The sequence below is a fragment of the Schistocerca americana genome, chromosome 1, assembly GCF_021461395.2.
Source record: "Schistocerca americana isolate TAMUIC-IGC-003095 chromosome 1, iqSchAmer2.1, whole genome shotgun sequence".
Classification (NCBI taxonomy): Eukaryota; Metazoa; Arthropoda; class Insecta; order Orthoptera; family Acrididae; genus Schistocerca; species Schistocerca americana.
In genome coordinates, this window is record NC_060119.1 from 419,843,968 (window position 1) to 419,870,130 (window position 26,163).

Genomic DNA, 26,163 nt, shown 5'->3' on the forward strand with positions numbered 1-26,163 from the left:
CAAAAAACATATTGTTATATTTTAAGGAAAGTCATTAACATGTACAGAAGTACATGCGATCTGACATGAAATTAATAATGCAGATAATAAGATTCAAACTATATGGGATATTGTCATATAGAAGACAGGACAGCCCGTCAGTGAACAAGATACCATAACAATTACATTAAATGACAACGTTGTGGCTGATTATTCACAAGTTACTGTATGAGTACTTTTAACACTCACTTTCTATCTGTAGAAGCAAAAGTAGGATTAAATGGTTTAGTTGAAGTAGCAAGAGAATATACTAAAAATATCAGATATCATCCCACAAAACTTAAAGCAACTAGAAGTAGCACCAACACCATTCACTGAAATTTACAGAAAAAGCTTTGGTACGTTGATAGAGAGAATAACAAACACAAGCCCACACACAAATTTCAAGCTCTCGCAACCCACGGTTGCTTCATCATGAAAGATGGAAGGAGAGGGAAAGACGAAAGGATGTGGGTTTTAAGGGAGAGGGTAAGGGGTCATTCCAATCCCGGGAGCAGAAAGACTTACCTTGATGGGAAAAAGGGACAGGCATACACTTGCACACACACACACACACACACACACACACACACACACACACACACACACATCCATCCACACATATACACACACAAGCAGACATATTTAAAGGCAAAGAGTTTGGGCAGAGATGTCAGTCGAGACGGAAGTGCAGAGGCAAAGATGTTGTTGAATGGCAGGTGAGGTATGAGTGGCGGCAACTTGAAATTAGTGGAGATTGAGGCCTGTTGGATAATGGGAATAGAGGATATATTGAAGAGCAAGTTCCCATCTCCGGAGTTCGGATAGGTTGGTGTTAGTGAGAAGTATCCAGATAACCCGGACGGTGTAACACTGCGCCAAGATGTGCTGGCCGTGCACCAAGGCATGTTTAGCCACAGGGTGATCCTCATTACCAACAAACACTGTCTGCCTGTGTCCATTCATGCCAATGGACAGATTGTTGCTGGTCATTCCCACATAGAAAGCGTCACAGTGTAGGCAGGTCAGTTGGTAAATCATGTGGGTGCTTTCACACGTGGCTCTGCCTTTGATCGTGTACACCTTCCGGGTTACAGGACTTTAGTAGGTGGTGGTGGGAGGGTGCATGGGACAGGTTTTACACCGGGAGCGGTTACAAGGGTAGGAGCCAGAGGGTAGGGAAGGTAGTTTGGGGATTTCATAGGGATGAACCAAGAAATTATGAAGGTTAGGTGGATGGCGGAAAGACACTCTTGGTGGAGTGGGGAGGATTTCATGAAGGATGGATCTCATTTCAGGGCAGGATTTGAGGAAGTCGTATCCCTGCTGGAGAGCCACATTCAGAGTCTGATCCAGTCCCAGAAAGTAACCTGTCACAAGTGGGGCACTTTTTGGGTTCTTCCATGGGAGGTTCTGGGTTTGAGGGGATGAGGAAGTGGCTCTGGTTATTTGCTTCTGCACCAGATCGGGAGGGTAGTTGCGGGATGCGAAAGCTGTTTTCAGATTGTTGGTGTAATGGTTCAGGGATTCAGGACTGGAGCAGATTAGTTTGCCACGAAGGTCTAGGCTGTAGGGAAGGGACCGTTTGATATGGAATGGGTGGCAGCTGTCATAATGGAGGTACTGTTGCTTGTTGGTGGGTTTGATGTGGACAGATGTGTGAAGCTGGCCATTGGACAGATGGAGGTCAACGTCAAGGAAAGTGGCATGGGATTTGGAATAGGACCAGGTGAATCCGATGGAACCAAAGGAGTTGAGGTTGGAGAGGAAATTCTGGAGTTCTTCTTCACTGTGAGTCCAGATCATGAAGATGTCATCAATAAATCTGTACCAAACTTTGGGTTGGCAGGCCTGGGTAACCAAGAAAGCTTCCTCTAAGCGACCCATAAATAGGTTGGCATACGAGGAGGCCATCCTGGTACCCATGGCTGTTCCCTTTAATTGTTGGTATGTCTGGCCTTCAAAAGTGAAGAAGTTGTGAGTCAGGATGAAGCTGGCTAATGTGATGAGGAAAGAGGTTTTAGGTAGGGTGGCAGGTGATTGGCGTGAAAGGAAGTGCTCCACTGCAGCGAGGCCCTGGACGTGCGGGATATTTGTGTATAGGGAAGTGGCATCAATGGTTACAAGGATGGTTTCCGGGGGTAACAGACTGGGTAAGGATTCCAGGCGTTCGAGAAAGTGGTCGGTGTCTTTGATGAAGGATGGGAGACTGCATGTAATGGGTTGAAGGTGTTGATCTACGTAGGCAGAGATATGTTCTGTGGGGGCTTGGTAACCAGCTACAATGGGGCGGCCGGGATGTTTGGGTTTGTGAATTTTAGGAAGTAGGTAGAAGGTAGGAGTGCGTGGTGTCGGTGGGATCAGGAGGTTGATGGAGTCAGGTGAAAGGTTTTGTAGGGGGCCTAAGGTTCTGATGATTCCTTGAAGCTCCGCCTGGACATCAGGAATGGGATTACCTTGGCAAACTTTGTATGTAGTGTTGTCTGAAAGCTGATGCAGTCCCTGAGCAACATACTTCCGACGATCAAGTACCACGGTCGTGGAACCCTTGTCAGCCGGAAGAATGATGATGGATCGGTCAGCTTTCAGATCACGGATAGCCTGGGCTTCGGCTGTGGTGATGTTGGGAGTAGGATTAAGATTTTTCAAGAAAGATTGAGAGGCAAGGCTGGAAGTGAGAAATTCCAGGAAGGTTTGGAGAGGGTGATTTTGAGGAAGAGGAGGTGGGTCCCGCTGTGATGGAGGACGGAACTGTTCCAGGCAGGGTTCAATTTGGATAGTGTCTTGGGGAGTTGGATCATTAGGAGTGGGATCAGGATTATTTTTCTTCATGGCAAAGTGATATTTCCAGCAGAGACTACGAGTGCAGGACAGTAAATCTTTGACAAGGGCAGTTTGGTTGAATCTGGGAGTGGGGCTGAAGGTGAGGCCTTTGGATAAGACAGAGGTTTCGGATTGGGAGAGAGGTTTGGAGGAAAGGTTAACTACTGAATTGGGGTGTTGTGGTTCCAGATTGTGTTGACTAGAATTTTGAGGTGTTGGGGGGAGTGGAGCTGGAAGTGGGAGATTGAGTAGATGGGAGAGACTGGGTCTGTGTGCAATGAGAGGAGGTTGAGGTTTGTTGGAAAGGTTGTGGAGGGTGACTGAGTTGCCTTTCTGGGGGTGGGAAACCAGGAGCTTTGATAGTTTTTTGAGGTGGAGGGTGGCATGCTGTTCTAATTTGCGGCTGGCCTATAGGAGGATGCTCTAAACAGCTAGTGTGGGTGTGGGAGAGGAAAGATTGAGGACTGATTAGGGATAGGAGTTGACAGGTGTGTTCATTGGCTGAGTCGATGTGTAGGTGAAGGATTAGGCGGGTGAGGGCTATGGATTGTGCAGTTTGGAACTGGTATAGGGACTGATGGAAAGAAGGATTACAGCCAGAGATGGGAACTTTATGTGTGACGCCTTTGGGGGTAATGCCAAATGTCAGACAAGCCTTGCCCTTCAATATATCCTCTCTTCCCGTTATCCACCAGGCCTCAATCTCCGCTAATTGCAAGTTGCCCCCACTCATACCTCACCTATCATACAACAAGATCTTTGCCTCTGCACTTCCACCTCGACTGACATCTCTGCCCAAACTCTTTGCCTTTAAAAATGTCTGCTCTTGTCTGTATATGTGTGGATGGATATATGTGTGTGTGTGCGAGTGTATACCTGTCCTTTTTTCCCCCAAGTTAAGTCTTTCCGCTCCCGGGATTGGAATGACTCCTTACCCTCTCCCTTAAAACCCACATCCTTTCATCTTTCCCTCTCCTTCCCTCTTTCCTGACGAAGCAACCGTTGGTTGCGAAAGCTTGAAATTTTGTGTGTGTGTTTGTGTGATTTTTTATTGTGCCTACCTACCAGCGCTTTCCCGTTTGGTAAGTCATGGAATCTTTGTTTTTAATATATTTTTCCCATGTGGATTGTTTCTTTCTATTTATATATATATATATATATATATATTTCATCATGTTACTTAACTCAAAATATGAGGGCTTTGCCACGTGAAGTAGAGTTTGTGGATCTTTTAAACAAATATATATATATAGGGAAACATTCCATGTGGGAAAAATATTTCTAAAAACAAAGATGATGTGACTTACCAAACGAAAGTGCTGGCACGTCGATAGACACACAAACAAACACAAACATACACACAAAATTCAAGCTTTCGCAACCAACGGTTGCTTCATAAGGAAAGAGGGAAGGAGAGGGAAAGACAAAAGGATGTGGGTTTTAAGGGAGAAGGTAAGGAGTCATTCCAGTCCCGGGAGCGGAAAGACTTACCTTACGGGGAAAAAAGGACAGGTATACACTCGCACACACACACACATATCCATCCGCACATACACAGACACAAGCAGACATTTTCCGCTTTGCCTTTGCCTTTGAATATGTCTGCTTGTGTCTGTATATGTGTGGATGGATATGTGTGTGTGTGTGTGTGCGAGTATATACCAGTCCTTTCCGCTCCCTGGATTGGAATGACTCCTCACCCTCTCCCTTAAAACCCACATCCTTTCGTCTTTCCCTCTCCTTCCCTCTTTCCTGACGAAGCAACCGTTGGTTGCAAAAGCTAGAATTTTGTGTGTATGTTTGTCGGTCTATTGACGTGCCAGCGCTTTCGTTTGGTAAGTCACATCATCTTTGTTTTTAGATATATTTCCCAATTGGAATATCATATATATAAAACAAAGATGCTGTGACTTACCAAATGGAAAACACACAAACACACACACGAATTTCAAGCTTTCGCATCCCAAGGTTGCTTCATGAGGAAAGAGGGAAGGAGAGGGAAAGACAAAAGGATGTGAGTTTTAAGGGAGAGGGTAAGGAGTCATTCCAGCCCCGGGAGTGGAAAGACTTACCTTAGAGGGAAAAAAGGACAGGTATACACTCACTCACACACACACACACACACACACACACACACACACACACACACACACACACACATATCCAACTGCACACATACAGACACAGGTAGACATATACAAACGCAAAGAGGTTGGGCAGAGATGTCAGTCGAGGCAGAAGTACAAAGGCAAAGATGTTGTTGAATGACAGGTGATGTATGAGGGGCGGCAACTTGAAATTAGAGGAGGTTGAGGCCTGGTGGGTAACGGGAAGAAAGAATATACTGAAGGGCAAGTTCCCATCTCCGGAGTTCGGATAGGTTGGTGTCAGTGAGAAGTATCCAGATAACCCGGACGGTGTAACACTGTGTCAAGATGTGCTGGCTGTGCACCAAGGCATGTTTAGCCACAGGGTGATCCTCATTACCAACAAACACTGTCTGCCTGTGTCCGTTCATGCGAATGGACAGTTAGTTGCATAGAAGGCTTCATAGTGTAGGTCAGTAGTCAGTTGATAAATCACATGGGTGCTTTCACACGTGGCTCTGCCTTTGATCGTGTACACCTTCTGCATTACAGGACTGGAGTAGGTGGTGGTGGGAGGGTGCATGGGACAGGTTTTACACTGGGGACGGTTACAAGGGTAGGAGCCAGAGGGTAGGGAGAGTGGTTTGGGGATTTCATGGGGATGGACCAAGAGGTTACGAAGGTTAGGTGGACGGCAGAAAGACACTCTTGGAGGAGTGGGGAGGATTTCATTAAGGATGACCTCCATCTGTCCAATGGCCAACTTCACACATCCATCCACATCAAACCCACCAACAAGCAACAGTACTTCCATTATGACAGCTGCCACCCATTCCATATCAAACGGTCCCTTTCCTGCAGCCTAGGCCTTGCTGGCAAACTAATCTGCTCCAGTCCTGAATCCCTTAACCATTACACCAATAACCTGAAAACAGCTTTCGCATCCCGCAACTACCCTCCCGAGCTAGTGCAGAAGCAAATAACCAGAGCCACTTCCTCATCCCCTCAAACCCAGAACCTCCCACGGAAGAACCCAAAAAGTGCCCCACTTGTGACAGGATACTTTCCGGGACTGGATCAGACTCTGAATGCGGCTCTCCAGCAGGAATATGACTTCCTCAAATCCTGCCCTGAAATGAGATCCATCCTTCATGAAATCCTCCCCACTCCACCAAGAGTGTCTTTCCGCCATCCACCTAACCTTCGTAACCTCTTGGTTCAACCCTATGAAATCCCCAAACCACCTTCCCTACCCTCTGGCTCCTACCCTTGAAACCGTCCCCGGTGTAAAACTTGTCCCGTACACCCTCCCACCACCACCTACTCCAGTCCTGTAATGCAGAAGGTGTACACGATCAAAGGCAGAGCCACGTGTGAAAGCACCCATGTGATTTATCAACTGACTACTGACCTACACTATGAAGCCTTCTATGCAACTAACTGTCCATTCGCATGAACGGACACAGGCAGACAGTGTTTGTTGGTAATGAGGATCACCCTGTGGCTAAACATGCCTTGGTGCACAGCCAGCACATCTTGGCACAGTGTTACACCGTCCGGGTTATCTGGATACTTCTCACTGATACCAACCTATCAGAACTCCGGAGATGGGAACTTGACCTTCAATATATTCTCTCTTCCCGTTACCCACCAGGCCTTAACCTCCGCTAATTTCAAGTTGCCGCCCCCTGTACATCACCTGTCATTCAACAACACCTTTGCCTCTGTACTTCCGCCTTGACTGACACCTCTGCCCAACCTCTTTGCATTTACACATGTGTGCCTGTGTCTGTATGTGTGCGGATGGATATGTGTGTGTGTGTGTGCGCGCGCGAGTGTATACCTGTCCTTTTTTCCCTCTAAGGTAAGTCTTTCGGCTCCCAGGACTGAAATGACTCCTTACCCTCTCCCTTCAAACCCACATCCTTTCGTCTTCCCCTCTCCTTCCCTCTCTCCTGATGAAGCAACCTTGGGTTGCGAAAGCTTGAAATGTGTGTGTGTGTTATATATATATAATATAGAGGGAAACATTGCACGTAGGAAAAATATATTAAGAACAAAGATTCCATGACTTACCAAACGGGAAAGCGCTGGTAGGTAGGCACAATAAAAAATCACACAAACACACACACAAAATTTCAAGCTTTCGCAACCAACGGTTGCTTCGTCAGGAAAGAGGGAAGGAGAGGGAAAGACGAAAGGATGTGAGTTTTAAGGGAGAGGGTAAGGAGTCATTCCAATCCCGGGAGCGGAAAGACTTACCTTAGGGGGAAAAAAGGACGGGTATACACTCGCACACACACACATATCCATCCACACATATACGGACACAAGCAGACACAAACATATATATATATATATATATATAGACACACACACACACACACACACACACACACACACACACACACACACACACACACAGTGAATGGTTTTGGTGCTACATCTAGTTGCATGCCAAAATTCACACAGTTATTATTACTGGTATCGCCTATGGTCAAAATTTGATCAATTGTGTTTATAAAGCAACAGAATTCAATATTTTTAATATAAGTAATTGGAATTTATTTGTTTATTTGTATACAGATTCCAAGTTCTTACCTGAACACTGTACAGATTTTTAGGTCTTACATGATTGTTATGACAAAAGCACTATGAAAGGGTGAAGAGAAAACATGGGAGAATGAAAGACACAAATGAGGGGAATACTTGCTTTATTTTGCAATTTAATGATACAACATCTCAGTATAAGCAATATTTTCAGTAAATATTCTTTCATCATTTGCTAAATGTCCTTGTTCATTATCTACACAAAGATAAAATTTTAAACCATCGAAAGATCAAACTCTACTCGTTGCAGTATATAACTGACCACATATAAAAACTGCTTCTCTTGATAAAATCCCAACATTTTTGAATGTTTGTCCTTTGGACTTACTAATGGTAATATCAAATCTAGGAATAATTGACAATAGGGTTCTTTGAAATTGAAAACGTGAAATAGCACCTGAATATGTCATATGTACACACAGAATCAAAATTCGCTTATTTTGTGTGATGCCAGTCAAAACTTTAAAATCAATAGCATTAGTTCAGAATGAAATTTTCATTCTGTAGCAGACTGTGTGATAATATGAAACTTCCTGGCAGATTGTAACTGTGTGCAGGACTGAGACTTGACTCAAGACCTTTGCCTGTCGCAGGCAAGAGCTTTACTGACTGAGTGACCCAAGCACAATGCTCAGCTTTACTTCTGTGAGTATTAAGAAGTTTTGCACAGGATAGAGTAGCATGGAGAGCTGCATCAAACCAGTCTCTGGACTGAAGACAACAACAACAACCATCTTCTAGACTTCACAGAATCTTTCCTGCAAAACTTGCAACATTAGCACTCCTGGAAGAAAGGATATTGTGGAGACATGGCTTAGCCACACCGGGGGGATGTCATCAGAAAGAAATTTTCACTCTGCAATGGACAGTGCGCTGATATGAGACTTCCTGGCAGATTAAAACTGTGTGCAGGACTGAGACTCCAACTCGGAACCTTCGCCTCCCGCGGGCAAGTGCTCAACCGACTAAGTGACCCAACCACGACTCATGACCTGTGCTCACAGCTTTAATTCTGCCAGTACCTCATCTCCTACCTTCCCAACTTCCCAGAAGCCCTACTGTGGAACTTGCAAGACTAGCACCCCTGAAGGTACGGATCCTGCAGTGACATGACATTGCCACAACCTGTGTGACTTTCACCTGCTTTATTTCTTCGTTCATAGTCCTTGGTGTCAATGTACTGTGTTGTTGTACTGGCTGAAAAGTGGAAGTTCAACACTGACTACAGTAAATGATGTAGCCGACAACTGTACAGTGGTGTTCCACAGTTCTTTACTTTCCCTGATCACAACCCCCAAATATTACACAGATATACGGCCAGTTAACTATTGGCAAATTTTGATAAGCCTCATTAATATCTTGCAAGCAAACATCAGCATACTGCTACAATTGTTTACTGTAGAATATCTATGAGCAGTAAAAACCTGACCACACAGTTCACAGTTGTTTCAGAATAATACAGTATGTCTTGAACAGACACTGCCATTGTTTTAACACACAGTCTATTTGTGTTAACTTATTATACTGTTAAGTTACTGCATTGTTGTTGTTCTAAACAGCACAGATTCCTTGTCTGAAAATCAGCCATGGACTGACTGTCTCGAGCCCAAAAATTGGGCCTTTATATATCTTCACTGTAATAGGCACTGAAACTACACATTGTTCAATGTTAAAGTTACAGAAATTACTCTTAAAACATACCTCATTCAATTAACTGAATACATGGAAAGTTTTTTTTTTTCTTTTCAACAGTTTCTTCTACTACAAGGGTTAAGCTGAATTATTAGTTTAAATGATGAAATTAACAGATATACTTATGCAAACTATACGTTTGACAAAACTGGTAATTACTTTGGAATTAATTAAGGGCCGGCTTTAGTAACATGTTTTCGAATAGAGCCAAATAAATACTTTAAGAACCCTAGTGATTCTTTTTCCAAATGTTTATCATTATTACAGAATTTATATTTGTTTGTAAGTCAACAATAGAATTTAAGTCAAGGAACAATTTCTGATTTCACCCTGTAATGAAAGATATTAACTAGGAATAGTTAAAATAAAGCAGGAAATTAATAACATACATAAAACTAGGCACAAAACTAGGTTTGGTGTTTTTTCTTTAAAAATGAGGGCCAACCTTTCTCTTTTTTGAAAATACAAATTGTACTCATGTATGTTAATGATAATTAGTCAAAAATTAATTTAAGGAAATGGACGGCAAAACAAGAGAGGACATAAAAAGATCCCAGCTTGCTTTGTCACACCTGGAGGATGTTTTCAGAATGAAATTTTCACTTTTCAGTGAACTGTGCACTGGTATGAAACTTCCTTTCAGATTAAAGCTGTGTGCAGGACTGAGACATAAATTCGGGACATTTGCCATTCTCAGACAAGAGCTCTATCTACTGACCTATCCAACCATGACTCATGGCCTGTTGTCATAGCTACACTTCCACCAGTATCTCATCTCCTACCTTCCAAACTTCACAGAAGCTCTCCTAGATGCTTGGGTAGCTCAGTTGGTGGAGTACCTGCCTGCAAAAGACAAAGATCCTGATTTTGAGTCTCTGTCCAGCACAATTTTAATATGCCACGACATTTCAATAGAATTGCTGTATAAACATTTGACACACAGTCTAGTTCCACTGACTAATTCTTCCCTCATTAGTTAATTTTCAATTGTAATTTTTGTGGTGATAAACCATTTACAGACAGAGAATTCAAAAACTCTAATGGGTAGAAATTATTAATTTCGTATCATTATCACACAGTATTCTATAATAGCTCTGAAAAACTTTTGCTTCACCTGGCATAGCATTCACTATAACATTATTTATTATGGCACAATTTTCATTTTTTGGTGCTAGAATAACTGACTTTAACATGGATTGTGATAAAAATGTTTTTTGCAATACAGCCATGAATATCATTAATGACTTTATTTTGATCACCAAGTAGTGGCTGTGGTATTTCATAATATTGTCACCAAATTCTGGAAGTTTCCTTTGTTGGCTGTTACCAATTTGTTTAAAAGGTCCACAAACTCTACTTCACGTGGCAAAGCCCTCATATTTTGAGTTAAGTAACATGATGAAATTTATGGAATGCATTCCAACTTGTAATGCAATTATCAAGTTAAGATGCAAATGATTCACATGGAACAAATGATAAATTTATTGACAATTACTGTGCAAAACAACCATTTTACCTCCAAGAGTTTTATGTTTATTACTGATCTCTACACAAATTTCTAAACAATCTATCTGTACGTTGCAGTGCTTGAAGTTGATACAGGAAACTTCATTAATATGAATCAATGAACATGAAATAATGTACCATAAAATAGGGTGACCTTAAACATTTTAAATTCAATTTTGTAAATCAAACAGAGACTTCTCAAGGTATTGACATCAAACTTATTGGGAAGTTGCAAGAGGTGTTGGTAAATATGATAAAGCACAATATACATTTTTATCCCCCATACTTAGTTTATTTATTTATTTATTTATTTTTAATTTTTTACTGTTCAGTTTCACCCCATGGGTTGGGGTTACTCTGAACATGGAAACATTTGCCTATTCTGTGAGAGTCATGTCAACTGCTGTTAAATGACAACCCTACCATATGAAACAGCATGATATTTTGTATATAAATATAGTTTTGAAAATAACTTATTTTGAAAAATTTGGGTATTTTTTATGTGTTTTCTTTAATGACCTGAAACTGTTCACATGATTAAGGCTTAATTTTGCTAATAATGGAAATGGGTGCTGAGCTACTTATGAAATAAGAAAATTATTTAAAGACAGATCTTTCCAAAACAGTGTATATGACTTTAACAAAAGTAATGAAAAAAAAAAGTTATCGCATTTTGAGGAAATACATCTGTAAACACTCTACAGGAAAGAAAGTTGCCAGGAAAGAGTTTCAGCTCTAGCAGATGTCATAGACATCAAATTCAAACTCAGAATGAAGCCTTCCTCTTCTTAGGTATAATCCTACAGATGTCATCTTTCTTAAAACCTGACACACTGGGAACATTAGGCCACGCAAAAAAACATCATCTGATTCCACCTTGGAGTGCCATTTCCTCAGAAGTGTAATTTCATCATCAGTGATAACATGTCTAACATAATATTTTACACTTCCCTTTGAAGGAAACTTCACTAAAACATATTTTCCACAGAGCTGATGCGTCAAAGAATAGGGAAGGCGCTGTTTGAAGTCACCCCTTGAAAGACAAGCCATCACATTTTATATTTTTATATCACTGAAGAATAAATATAACATTTTATGCTTTCTGTAAATGTTCATTCAAGTGTTAACCTTGCCCATAAAAACTCGTTCCAAATTCTAAACTCAAAAATGCCTCTAATAATAGGCAAATGTTTTTGTGTTGTGAAGGAACTTACATTTCCAGAAAGTTATTTTATTTTCTGGCATTTGTATACAACGTTATTTCATATTGACTGTCATATCATCTGAAAGTACTGATTATGGGCGATATTTAACAACCCTGACCTTAGTTCCATATTTACACACTAAAGTGCAGCATTTACTTTAATAAGGCGTTAAATTGCTGTTCAAAGTCGCCTCGCCATTCAAAGTCACCCCACTTTATGGTATTAATCATTATTACTGTCTGGTGTTGTATTAGGCATTGAATTCTCCAAAACTGGAATGGGAAATTTAAACACAATGAGCAATGTCGTCCCTCCAATCAGAAGAGGTGAGGTTACGCCACTAAAGGCTGTTACAATGCAATGAAGATTCAGCAAATTTAATTTTTGAATAATTGCAGTTTGTGTGAATGTTTTACCACGGCAAGCATGAGCAGTTAAACAAAACACATTTGAGCCAATGTCGTTGTACTGAACTTTGTGAATAACACTGTCAATTATTGTATGCTGTTCACAGTTAGTTCTTTTGTAAAGTTCATTACATTGGAGCTCTTAATGGATTAGACCTAAAATATCTACTTCAGGACATTATGGCATTAATTTTGGAATAGTTAATCCAAGTAATCGACATGTCAAATAATGACCATTCAAAATATCATCAATTTCTAATACTGTTCCATTGTAAGAAATTTCTTCACTGTAGCCCATTAAGAAATCTTTGCACAGAATTGTTCTAAATTCAAGCCACAATGCTAAAGCATCTGCTGGTATGATCAACGCAAAAATTACACAAAACAAATTATACTTTTGCTTTGGTGAATTCAATTCCTTTGTTTCACCTAAACATTCATGCCATTCATTGTCATTTGAAGCAATACTGTGAATGTGACATGCTTCAGTAAATGTACTGTAGACGATTCCATTATAAGTGCTAACATTTTCAAATGATTTAGGACCACAAATGTGGAATAACAGCAGACAAAGATGAAAAAGTTCTACATCCCTTGGAAACACTACATACATGCATGTAATAATTTTATCACCACCACATATACTCTTCTTCCATCTTTTGTACCATCTACACAGACACAGTGCAAAGGAATATCAGTATAATGGTAAACATTCGCCAATGGATCAGTTTCATTTAATGCAAAAATGATAATAATTTGTTTACTTCATGATTTCAAATGCATCCTGTTCTTGTCCTACTCTGAAGTAATCATATTGTCTACAAGGTAAATAAATATTAAACCTTATGATAAGAGTATGACTGAAAATGCATTAGTATTTCACAAATTTGCCATACTGTCTCAGTCAATCTGGCATTAAGGTCATTCAAAAAATTGCTCACTTTATCAATCTGAACTTCTTCATTCCTATGTGTTCCTTCATTGCCTACTTCTATAGTTGCACTACTATATCCTTTATATATGTATTTATAAATGTATCTGACTCTTTTAATTGTTGTGCAAACTTCAACATCCATGTGGCAATCAAATTTAGCAAATAAATATGGACTGTATTATTGAGTGGTTGTCCTCAAACATTAATGCTAACACCAGTATCACACTGTCTTTACAATGGATATCCATTAACTGACTGTTGTATGATTGCAAAGAAATCTTTAGGATTTTTATTTTTATTTATTTATTTATGAATTTTCGCATTTGCCATCTCTCATACACACAGAATTTTGATTACAAGCACCACATGGGCCAAGCATCATATGTTTTCCAATATAAATAGCCTATGGTGTGTTCGAATATATGGAATTTCTGCACATACAGCTTTATCAATATCACAAATGTTTACTATTTTATCAATTTCACATAAAGTGATTAAAATATGGGCATCTAGCAATCCAAATAAATTCATCTGTGTAAGTGATTGCCTGAACTTTACCAAAACAGGTTTCATTATATTGCACCAATTAATTATTTTAATTTAATCATGAAATGAGCACAATTCTTTCAGGATGGAAATTAGCAGATTCATGTGGATCAATGTTGTTAATTATTTCTGGCCAATTAGGATTGCAAGTCATTGTAACAAATAACAAAAGTTTTCTGAAATCTTGTGCAATGGACATTGCATCCAAACAATTTTGATACATATTTTGTGGACAATCGTTGCATGAAGAAGGCAAAATAACTCTTCTTCCAATATCCAATATTTGCAGTATGATTCAGGTTTAGTTATAAATTATTACATATGTTATTATAAATTTCTGGCTTCAGAATAGACTGTTTTTTCCTCATGAAATGGAGTCATGTATGTACAATGCCTGCATACATACATACATATCAACAGTTCACTGCAAAAATAGCTTTTGTGAATGTTGTGAAATGTTGAAATCATCTCTATTTGAAAGGCGATAGCTTGCATATCGCAACATGGTAACTTTATTTCTAGGTTGTAATGCAGTTGATGTACTTGATGTATTATGGAACAATTAGCATCCCACCCAGTATCTCCATTAGTAAATAACAATGGATATGCTAATATAACCAGTGAGCAATCTAAAACTGAGATGCTTTTGACTGTACCAGCGGTTTTAAGAAAAAACACACCACATTTATTCTGAAGGATAAAAATAGCAGCCACATCAGTCTGAACTGCATCACTGGGTGTTTAAATTTTTATTAACTGTATTAAGCTATACAAGTTCCTCTATTTTCATTTTCCACTCTTGCAGAATAATCTTTCATTGCAGTGAATAAACGCACAAAAGGATTAGCACATTCTATTTCAATAGCAATTTCATGCATTACATTGTTATCAGTATTCCACCATTTACGAGGGCAGTTCAATAAGTAATGCAACACATTTTTTTTCTCGGCCAATTTTGGTTGAAAAAACCGGAAATTTCTTGTGGAATATTTTCAAACATTCCCGCTTCGTCTCGTATAGTTTCATTGACTTCCGACACATGGCAGCGCTGTACGGAGCTGTTAAAATGGCGTCTGTAACGGATATGCGTTGCAAACAACGGGCAGTGATCGAGTTTCTTTTGGCGGAAAACCAGGGCATCTCAGATATTCATAGGCGCTTGCAGAATGTCTAAGGTGATCTGGCAGTGGACAAAAGCACGGTGAGTCGTTGGGAAAAGCGTGTGTCATCATCGCTGCAAGGTCAAGCAAGACTGTCTGATCTCCCGCGTGCGGGCCGGCCATGCACAGCTGTGACTCCTGCAATGGCGGAGCGTGCAAACACACTCGTTCGAGATGATCAACGGATCACCATCAAACAACTCAGTGCTCAACTTGACATCTCTGTTGGTAGTGCTGTCACAATTGTTCACCAGTTGGGATATTCAAAGGTTTGTTCCCGCTGGGTCCCTCGTTGTCTAACCGAACACCATAAAGAGCAAAGGAGAACCATCTGTGCGGAATTGCTTGCTCGTCATGTGGCTGAGGATGACAATTTCTTGCCAAAGATTGTTACAGGCGATGAAACATAGGTTCATCACTTCGAACCTGAAACAAAACGGCAATCAATGGAGTGGCGCCACACCCACTCCCCTACCAAGAAAAAGTTTAAAGCCATACCCTCAGCCGGTAAAGTCATGGTTACAGTCTTCTGGGACGCTGAAGGGGTTATTCTGTTCGATGTCCTTCCCCATGGTCAAACGATCAACTCTGAAGTGTATTGTGCTACTCTTCAGAAATTGAAGAAACGACTTCAGCGTGTTCGTAGGCACAAAAATCTGAACGAACTTCTCCTTCTTCATGACAACGCAAGACCTCACACAAGTCTTCGCACCCCAGAGGAGCTCACAAAACTTCAGTGGACTGTTCTTCCTCATGCACCCTACAGCCCCGATCTCGCACCGTTGGATTTCCATATGTTTGGCCCAATGAAGGACGCAATCCGTGGGAGGCACTACGCGGATGATGAAGAAGCTATTGATGCAGTACTATGTTGGCTCCGACATCGACCAGTGGAATGGTACCGTGCAGGCATACAGGCCCTCATTTCAAGGTGGCGTAAGGCCGTAGCATTGAATGGAGATTACGTTGAAAAACAGTGTTGTGTAGCTAAAAGATTGGGGAATAACCTGGTGTATTTCAATGCTGAATAAAACAACCCCTGTTTCAGAAAAAAATGTGTTGCATTACTTATTGAACTGCCCTCGTACTTGCTAGTTCATTCAGCCTATATGTCATAAAAACGTAATTGAGCACACCACAGTGAACAACCGTATGTAGAAGTCACTGGACCTGGTGTATGACAAAAAATGTTGTCTTTCTTAAATTAACACTAAGTAAAACTGTGTCCAAAATTATTTTATGTTCATGTAGTGGAAATTTTAAAGTGTGATAGAGAAGGTATCATCAGAGTTATGGATATGAAAGCATCCACTTCCTTTTAACACTCTTAACAGCCGCATACACAAGATTTTTTGTTCGTGCACATCTATGGCAAAGTATTTTTTGAATTATATAGGTTTCATTGGCCTCCTTGTATAATTAATATTAAATATAATAATAGTATGAGAAGGAAAGTTGCTACTCACCATATAGCAGAGATACTGAGTTGCAGATAGTCACGTGTGTTGAGTTGCATTTGTGTGAGACAATATCCTTAACAGCCGATAGTTGTAATTGTGAGAGTCTTATTGTTGTACCTATCTGTGGCTCAGCATCTATGCTATATGGTGAGGAGCAACTTTCCTACTCATAATATTGTTACATTCCATCCTGGATTTTCCATTGTTTAATATTAAGTATATATATTTTTATTTATTTATCTTGCAGATCATTAGATGCACAAATTAAAAAGGTTGTCATGTGACATGAGTGAGGACAAAGCCTTTGTGCTTTGAAATTGACTTAAAACAGAGCTGACTGAAGAACTTTTTGACTGAAATGTTTGCTTTTGCAAAAATTTCAACAGTTTTTTTTTTTTCCAAATGGCCTTTGTATTCTTATTTTAGCTTTATGTAAGCTTTCAAAAAATGATTGTTCTGTTGAGAAGCAGCATTTTACTGCTGGTGGAATGAATGGGTGTCTGATTTAAGGTGTTGCTCAACATCATTCTCCTTTTCCCATCCAATTTGATGATTACGAAATCTGCAGAATATTAATTTAAACCTTCCATGGACACTCACAGGCATGAGACTCATACTTGACAATGCTACATATAGAACTGACAAGGGACTTAGCATAGAACTAGAACCAAAAATAATCATTCAATAATTTAATGACACATTAAACACTGGCAGACAGTCACAAGCATAAACAAACTAGAATTCTGACTGCAAGAGGGGAGAGGAACAGTCCAGGGAAACATGCCCTGCCTCCCTCTTGCAAGGCAGCAGCGAAATGCGGAACTGACACATTGCCATAGGGATTGCCAATCTATTCTGGTATTGTGAGGGTCACAGTTGGAATCCTTGATGGACCAGGATTAGTCATTTCACTCTTTTCAAAATAAGAAAAGAAAACAATGAGCAATGGACACACAAAGCATTCAGGAATGGCTATTGCACAATTGGTACTTGAGGTTGGCAGAGTACTGTTCACAAGGTAGCTCTGCCCTGACCTCTTGCAGTAATTCAACACAATCACACTTTAAATCACCCATCATGTAAAACTGCCAAGTTAAAAGTGTCCACCATGCTGGCATAAGGTGTCGCCAGCACATCATTCGGTAAAGATGTAGCACGAAGATTGACAGTGGGTGCAGGATCAAGCACACCTGTCATGAGAGAGGCCAGAGAGACACCACAAGCAACACACTTCCAACACCCTCTCCACAGCATGTATTTAGTGTGCTGCCGCTGACCAAAGTGACTCAGTCACTGACTCACTGATTCATACTCCAGTTGACATCTGTCAGTTCACATTGCAGGTTACGACAGTAAATAGCGACCAGATTAGTGTAATAGCAAGAGTATCGATATTGTCTGCAAGAGGACTATTACTGATGAGCTTGTACCACCACACATGAACTCTATTAAAGTTAAGTAGCAGCTATCTGTTCATGTAAATAAAGAACCATGTTAATCCACATGTGCATTTGTGTTGTAGAAAGAGGATACTGGTCACCCGTAACAACAGACTCTTCCTTGCATCCTTACGGTACAAGACTCTACATCCATTTATACCAACTATTGAACTATAGCTAACAAACAAACAAAAGTGTTTCTTTCTACTAAAATCGTAAGTCTCATGGCTGAGTACGATGTTGCATTATGTCGTGTGTTGCATTATGTCATGTATATCTGCACCAGACCATTCAACCTCCTACAATTAGCATGGCATCAGAGTGTCACGTACATAATATCAAGAACTGCATTCATGCACTTTTTATTTTGCAAACACATTCTTACGCACATTATGCTTCCAAACTGGGCTCTGTCAGATGATACGTAATACCAGTATCTGAAAATTGGTCACAGTTTCAATATTTATATGCAGAAAACAAAGCTATTTCAAACTATCTCTGATAAAATAGTTTCTCTGGATACAACTCATTATGAAATAGCATCTACTATACTCACATTTATTGCAAAATGTGAATTATTCTGGTCCCTAGTCATGCATCAATAGCACAGGGGATTTTTCCAGGCAGGTTAAAATATATAATTATAAGCCTCTTTATAAGAAATGTGACAAGGAAGACTTTAATAATTATCATCCAGTTTTCTTACTGACACCTTTTCTAAAATATTTGAAAAAGTAATGTACTCAAGAACAGTCTCCTATTTAAGCACAAACAATTTCCTTAGCATATCACAGGTTGGATTCCTGAAGGTTTACTCAACTGAGAATGCTGTTTACACATTCACTCGCCAATATCAAAACCCTTAAATAATAAAATACGGCAGTTGGTATTTTTTGTGATCTTTCCAAGGCATTTGATTGTGTACATCATGTTACAATCTTGACTACCAAACTTTATACTAATGTATAACTACTATTCCTTTGAAGGAAAGATATACAAACAAATCTGTGGCACAGCCATGAGCACCCACATCACACCCTCCTATGTCAACCTTTTTACGGGCCATTTAGAGGAAACCTTCCTAGCCTTTCAAAACCTCAAACCCCTGGTCTGGTTCAGGTTCACTGAAGACATCTCTATGATCTGAACTCAGGGCCAAGACACCCTATCCTCATTCCTTCATAACCTTAACACCGTCCCTCCCATCCCCTTCATCACCTATTCCTCCTAAAACCGGCAAGCCACCTTCCTGGATGTTGATCTTCTCTTCTCTGATGGTTCCGTCCACACCTCCGTCCACATTAAACCAGCCAACCACCAAAAGTACCTGCATTTCAGCAGCTGCCATCCCTTCCACACCAAAAAATCCCTTCCGTACAGTGTGGCCATCTGGGAACAGAGTATCTGCAGTTACAAGAACTTCATTTGTCAGTATACTGAAAGTCTCACCAAGGCCTTCACAGACAGACACTATCCCCCAGGTCTAGCCCACAAAGAGATTTCCTGTGCCATTTCCCCACACACCTCCAATCCCCCCACCAGCCAGCTGCAGGTGAGTGCCCAATTTGTCACCAAATACCACCTCACACTGGAATAGCATCATGCCCTGAAATGAAGGGCATCCATACTAGTCTATCCCTATGCCACTCACAATCCCAACCAATTGGCTCAGGGTCATATCCCTGTGGAAGACCTGGGTGCAAGATCTACCCAAACCTCCTAATCCAGTCCTGTCACAGACTTATCTTGCCCGAGCAAAGGCTGGGCCATCTATGAAAGCAGCTATTTAGCATAGCTGCCATTGCCAAGCTTTTTATATTGGGATGACTCCCAAACCACTGTCCACCAGCATGAACAGCCATTGCCAAATTGTTGTCAAGAGCAAAGCAGAACACATCAGGGGCACAAAATGCAGCTAAACACAACATGCTTCATTTCAATGGCTGTTTCACAACCCAGGCCATCTGAATCCTCCCCTCCGCCACCAGATTTTCTGACTGTGCAGATGGAAGTTATCCTTACAACACATTCTCTGCTGCTGAAATCATGCCAGCCTCAACCTACAGTAACCTACTGTCCCTACAGCTTACATCCAACAGTTTCTGTCCACTATCCTATCATATACACCTTTTTCACCTCCCCCAACCTCAACATGTGCCATACTCTGTGAATGCACCAACCTGCCCTTTCCCCTTCCCTGCTCCTATCTTTTTCTGCTCTGTGTTTACACCCCACCTCCCGATGCTGCACCTGGCAGCCATTGAGATGCCCCACCAGATAGTGCTCTTCCTTCCCCCTACCCATACCCTGCAATCCCTCCCCCTTATCTGCCCCACTCCAGATTGCTATTCGTGTGACAGTCGCATTCCAGTCAGAGCTGCCAGAGGTAGCGGTCATATGTGCATGAGGTGTGCTTGCTCATGTGATGGTATGTGTGTGTGTTCTCTTTGGTGAAGAAGACTTTGGCTGAAAACTATAATGTGTAACAGCATTTTCATTGTGCCTGTCTACAACTCAATGGGTCATCTTTAGGTGAGTAGCAATCAATCCTTTTCCTAATATTGTTGTTGGAACAACTTATGTTTTACATATAACTGGCTTGAACTGTAATTAACAAACAGAATACAAAAAGCCATGCTGAGTAATTCAGACAATGTTGGAAAGGTAGGAAATTTTAGGGACTGTGGAGAAATCACAACACGAGTCCTACAGGTTTCAATTTTGGATCCACTCCTGTTTCTCATATATGTGAATGACCTTCCACTTAACATTCAACATGCAGAACTGGCAATTTTTGTAGATGACATTAGTGCTTTAATAAATCTCATTAGAGGGAAAGCAACAGAAGAGATTGTTAATGATGTTTTACAAAAAAATTAAGGGCTTCTCTGAGTGTGGACTATCCCTAAATTTTGCAAAATACACTATATTCAATTCTGTTCAAAAAATAGAGTCATACCAACAACTGATGCAGCACAGAAACAAGTCAGTAAATAGGACAAATGGTTCAAATGTCTCTAAGCACTATGGGATTAACATCTGAGGTCATCAGTCCCCTAGACTTAGAACTAATTAAACCTAACTAACCTAAGGACATCGCACACATCCATGCACAAGGCAGGATTCGAACCTGCAACTGTAGCAGCTCCGTGATTCCGGACTGAAGCGCGGCCAGCTAGTAAATAGGATAGAATGCTCCAAATTCCTAGGTGTACATACTGATGGAAACTTGAACTGGTAGAAGCATGTTACTGAGCTTCTCTAAACACTTAACTTCTAGTACTTTTGCTCTTCATACAGTTGATAGTATTGAAGACAACAAATCAACCTCCTGATATATATTACATGTTTGACTCTGTGAAGTCCACACATACAACACTAGAAGAAACCATGATCTTTATTACCCATTATTAAAGCTTACGGTGGCTCAAAAAGAGTTCAACATACAGCACTACAAAGTTTTTATCATTTGCCCAATACTGTAGAATGTCCCAGTAGCAAATCGAGTTTATCTCTAATCTAAAATAATTTGTCATGGACAACTTACTTCATTCCAGGGATGAATTTCTATTTAAAAGGGAGGAGGAGGGATGGGAGAAGCTAGTATTTAAGAGTGGTGGCATGAGTAGGACTAAAAAATAATGTCTTCATTAATGTTAACATTAATCATGTGTACCTGCAAACTAATTCATTCCACATCATTACAAATGATCTATGGAACATGTAACTAACTAACTATGGATGGTACATGAACTGTATAAAGTCCCTGTGATCCTTTGCTCTTTTCTATAATAAATTCATGACAGAAAGGTGCTGGAATAAACTACTGAGAACTTTTTCAGATGGAATGTGACAATGTGGATGTTGCTCAGCATACATGAAACCAGCTTGTCAATTAATGCCATTGACTAGACTATACAAGAATGCCTGTGTGCAATTTCCTGTTTGGAATAGTTTGACTCAACTCAGTGTAAACATTTTCACACTGCTTAGAATCACTACTCTTTTCATGATTCCAGCAAAACCTCAATTTAATACATACACAATGCTTCATGTAGGAGACAACAGTAACTGCTATGACTGACATCCCCACCACTATCAGTGGACTAAGTACAGAGGCAAACACAATTCATAAGAAATGAGCAATGCAGTCACACAGACAGACCATCTACATTGCTAAGTACATAACATTATTAACACAAGCAAAATGACCAACATCAAAAACGTTCTTTTTTAACACTTGTTTGTAGAACTTAGTTCTAGATTTTTACCAGCACTATCTAATGCATATGGGATACTTTCTCCGGAATAACCTATATAAGTGTCAGTTTAAGCCTTATAATGAATTATAAATATTACTTGCTACAAACATGCTTTCAAATGAATGATCTGTGAATTTGTATTACCATGATGACTGCTTACACATTAGATAAGACTATGGCAAATGCGATGTTCATGCACACATTTGGAGTGTCATACTTGATAAACACCACAAGAGACAGCCTGACACAAAACAATATTTTAAATTCTAGCTAAATTGAACAGGACACTTGTTGTCATGAAAGAAGCTTTTTCTTGTGTGAGACTATATTATATTTAAACAGGCATTCTGTTCCTTTGCTGTTTAGCTAATTTTACCCCTAGGACAACATGTAATGGCATTATACTGTACAATTGCTAATGTGAGGTTTTGTGTATAGAATGAAAAATGTGCAATCCCTATGTGGGTTTAGTCACTGTAACAGTATACACAGTATCTTATATTATGGATGTGTTTTTATTTAAAATATAAAACAGCCTCATGCAGGAAAACTACTTTCTTTTTCAATAAATTATCTGTGACTGGACACAAAAAATAGACTATTTTTACTTCTCGTATGTGAGAAAGGTGACACGAAAATCAAAAACATAAAGCAGAATAGAGATGAGAACTCCAATTCCTAAACGGTAAGTATAGCTTTGGAGTTTCAGTCTCCTTTGTTAAATTTACTATGTGCTTAAATGTGTAACATTTCTGGCAATGAAGATGATCATACAGTACAAAAGGAATGGCAATAACAGATTATCAGCACCTGATTAGCTTGCTGTGCCATCACCACCAGTTTACAAAGGAAAAAAATTACACATATATCTAGTTTTAACAAAATAATGTAGAACTAACTAAAGAGGAGAAAATAGTTTTTCTGACACAGATTGTCTACAAATAAAGAAAGTATTCTTTACCTGTAAAATTCATCTTCTCTCATTTTTTGGTACACATGACTGCCAAATAAGTTCTTTGGTACTGGCTTTGCACGAAAAGGTTTGAATTTATTCTCCCCTGTTGCACTCAGGTCAGGCGTTGAACGAAAGAAACTTAGTTTTTTACGCTCTTCATCCCTTACAACAAAACTGAATGGCTTCATTTGTGACTGAAGCTCTGCAATAAACTGTTTTCGTAACTTTTTCCTCCTAAGGAATAAAAAAGGATGTAATTGTTTATCATCATCTTATACCAATTTATTGAGGTGATATTCGGAATCTACTACAAAGAGTTTGGATCGATCTCTCTCTCTCTCTCTCTCTCTCTCTCTCTCTCTCTCTCTCTCACACACACACACACACACACACACACACATACACACATATGTACACAAACACGTGAGTACACGTTTGGACACCAACACCTATAAAAAATTAACTTTCTCTGCATATGAGAACTTGAAGTATAATTACACTGACAGAAACAGAGACTGTTACAACATGAAGCAGAAGTCTGATATTTATCAAACATTATAGAGGTGTTCATCACTTAATGGGTGATTAAACTTTCATTTCATTTCATTTCATTACACTACAGCAGCGTGAGGTGCGATCCCCAAGGGCATGAATACTCTCTTGTATTCAGAAGCAAACAGCATAAAAATATCATCTTGAGAAATTATTGAAGCACATGCCATGTATGAATGTATATGTTTTCCCATCACATCCCAGGCATGCTTTATGGGTGACAAATTAGGAGACCAGGCAAACCAGTCAAAGATCTGCACACTCCACAAGGTTTTTGTGCTATGTACTGCAGTTTTGTGTCTTGTATTATCCTGCTGAAATACGTCACTTGATACCCTGGTTATGAATGGTGTTCACAGTGTAGTTTACCATTCATGTCACTTATTAGCAAGAATCAGCCTCCTTCCAACAGTTATCATACCAGTTCTGTTCCATATCCATCAGCTCCCCACACTATGATCCCAGGAATTGGAGAGGTATAGGTCCTGAGAATCGCTGCTTCCTATGACCTTACTCCAGATTGTTTATTTGGTATCAATCTGACCATCACAAACAAGAAACTAGATTCATGCTGAAAATTACAGAATGTCACTCAATGCCCCAGTTGACTCTGTCATCTGTGGTATGATGTCAACAATAAATGGCACTTGGCAACTTGAGATCTCAACTCAGTTTCCAGTAATCTGTCCTCTACAGCTGAGTGACACTCCGCTTTAACCTACGCCCAGATTATTCACCAGAACTAGTGGAACAATCTGACAACCTCCGCATGGAGTAATTTTTCTAATAGGACCTTTGCCTACTATTCTTGCCACGCTGTTGTTTGGAGTCTATCTCACCACCATTTATATTGCTGTTACAGTACTACAGTCAACTGTCTATACGGTCAGCCAGTATGATGCCCTCCTACCCTTAATGTCAATTACTCGACCTTTCTCAAACCTGAAAATAAGCTCACATAATGATGAAATTTTAATCAACATATCCCACAGGCATGGAAATACTAGAGTGTCAGTTTGGTACTATTAGGTCAAGCTGTACATGGTTTAATGCTTTCCATTTCAGCCAGTGTATGATACCGTTGTAAAAACAGATTAAATGGCCATAAGCACTGAAATGGCAGGTCAATATGGAAATAACAAACTTAAAGTATGTGCAAGATATAAAAATATATGACACAAAGTTCACAAGTATAATATTTATTCAAAATTTATGAAATACACATACAAGAAAAACAAAAATTAATTTTGTCATGCAAAATAAAATCTCAGGGTGCAATAGAGAAAGTCCTGGGTGAAATACAATTATTGGAAGGAATAAAGGAAGCTTGCATTCTATAGCTGAGTAGCTGATAAGCACACAAATAACCTTGAAAATGCTGCCGAGCTTTCACACAATGTCCTCCTCCAGATCTAACACTACCAATAACACACACACACACACACACACACATTGTCCCAGCCGATCACTCTGCCCTGTCACTGCACTCTGATTTGGGAGAGTAGTTGATACAGTGACTGACAGTAGCAAGCAGACATAAAGAGGAAGGGAGCAGTGGAGGAATAGGAGGTGATAGGCAAGAGGGAAAGACAGCAATAGAACAGCACAGGAATGTTGTTTAGGTGATTCCATGCTGTTGCAGACATGTACAGGAATGTGTGGCACACACTGATATGGAGGAGTGAGTTGGGAAGAGGAGAAGAAAAAAGTAAGAGTGAGATGACAAAAAGAAAAAAATCATGAATGTACATTAATAAAGTGAAGTGATGAAGTGGAAGGCTGGGGATAAGGAGGAGGTGAGCGTAGGACAAGGACTAATATACACTGAGGTTAGGATGAATATGGGACTGAGCAATGTGTTTTAATGATGACTGGACAATTCTTGCTGTCATTTATTTAAGCTGGTACTGGGGAGAGGCAAAGGGGGGAGCCAGACAGTACAGGTGGTGAAGCAGCCAGTGAAGTCATGTATGTTGTATTCAGCAACATATTCTGAAACTGGGTGCTCAACTTTGTTCTTGGTCACAATTTTGTAGTAGCCATTCTTTCAGCTAGACAGCTCACTGGTGCTCATGCCAACACAAAAGACTGTACAGAGGTTGCGGCAAAATTGATGTTTGACATGAAGCTTTCACAGATGGTTCTGTCTCTTATACGGTAGCTATGTCAGTAATAGAGCTAGAATAGGATGTGCTTGGGTGGATGCATTGGAGTGGTCTTGCATTCGGGTCTTCCACAGGGCTGCATCTACATCACAGTATCCAAACCACTGTGGAGTGTGTGGCAGAGGTTAACTCCCATTGTACCAGTTATTAGAGCTTCTTACTATTCCATTCCTGTATGGAATGCAGGAAGAATGACTGTTTAAATGCCTCATTGTGCATTGTAATTAATCCAATCTTGTCCTCTTGATTCCAAGAGCTTTATCCAGAGGGCTGTGACTCCTTGAGTAATCATTTACAGCTGGTTCTTGAAAGTTTGTAAGTAGCCTTTCTCATGATGGTTTG

General features: G+C 40.1%; 1 protein-coding gene across 1 annotated transcript in view; it reads right to left on the reverse strand.

Moving 5' to 3' along the window:
- The window catches only part of LOC124602362 (protein FAM161B-like), a 167,244-nt gene that overhangs the window by 100,323 nt on the left and 40,758 nt on the right, over positions 1–26,163 (reverse strand). The window contains exon 3 of the mRNA XM_047136317.1: positions 23,111–23,338. Within this exon, the coding sequence (XP_046992273.1) occupies positions 23,111–23,338 (228 nt within the window). The remainder of the gene's footprint in view (positions 1–23,110; positions 23,339–26,163) is intronic.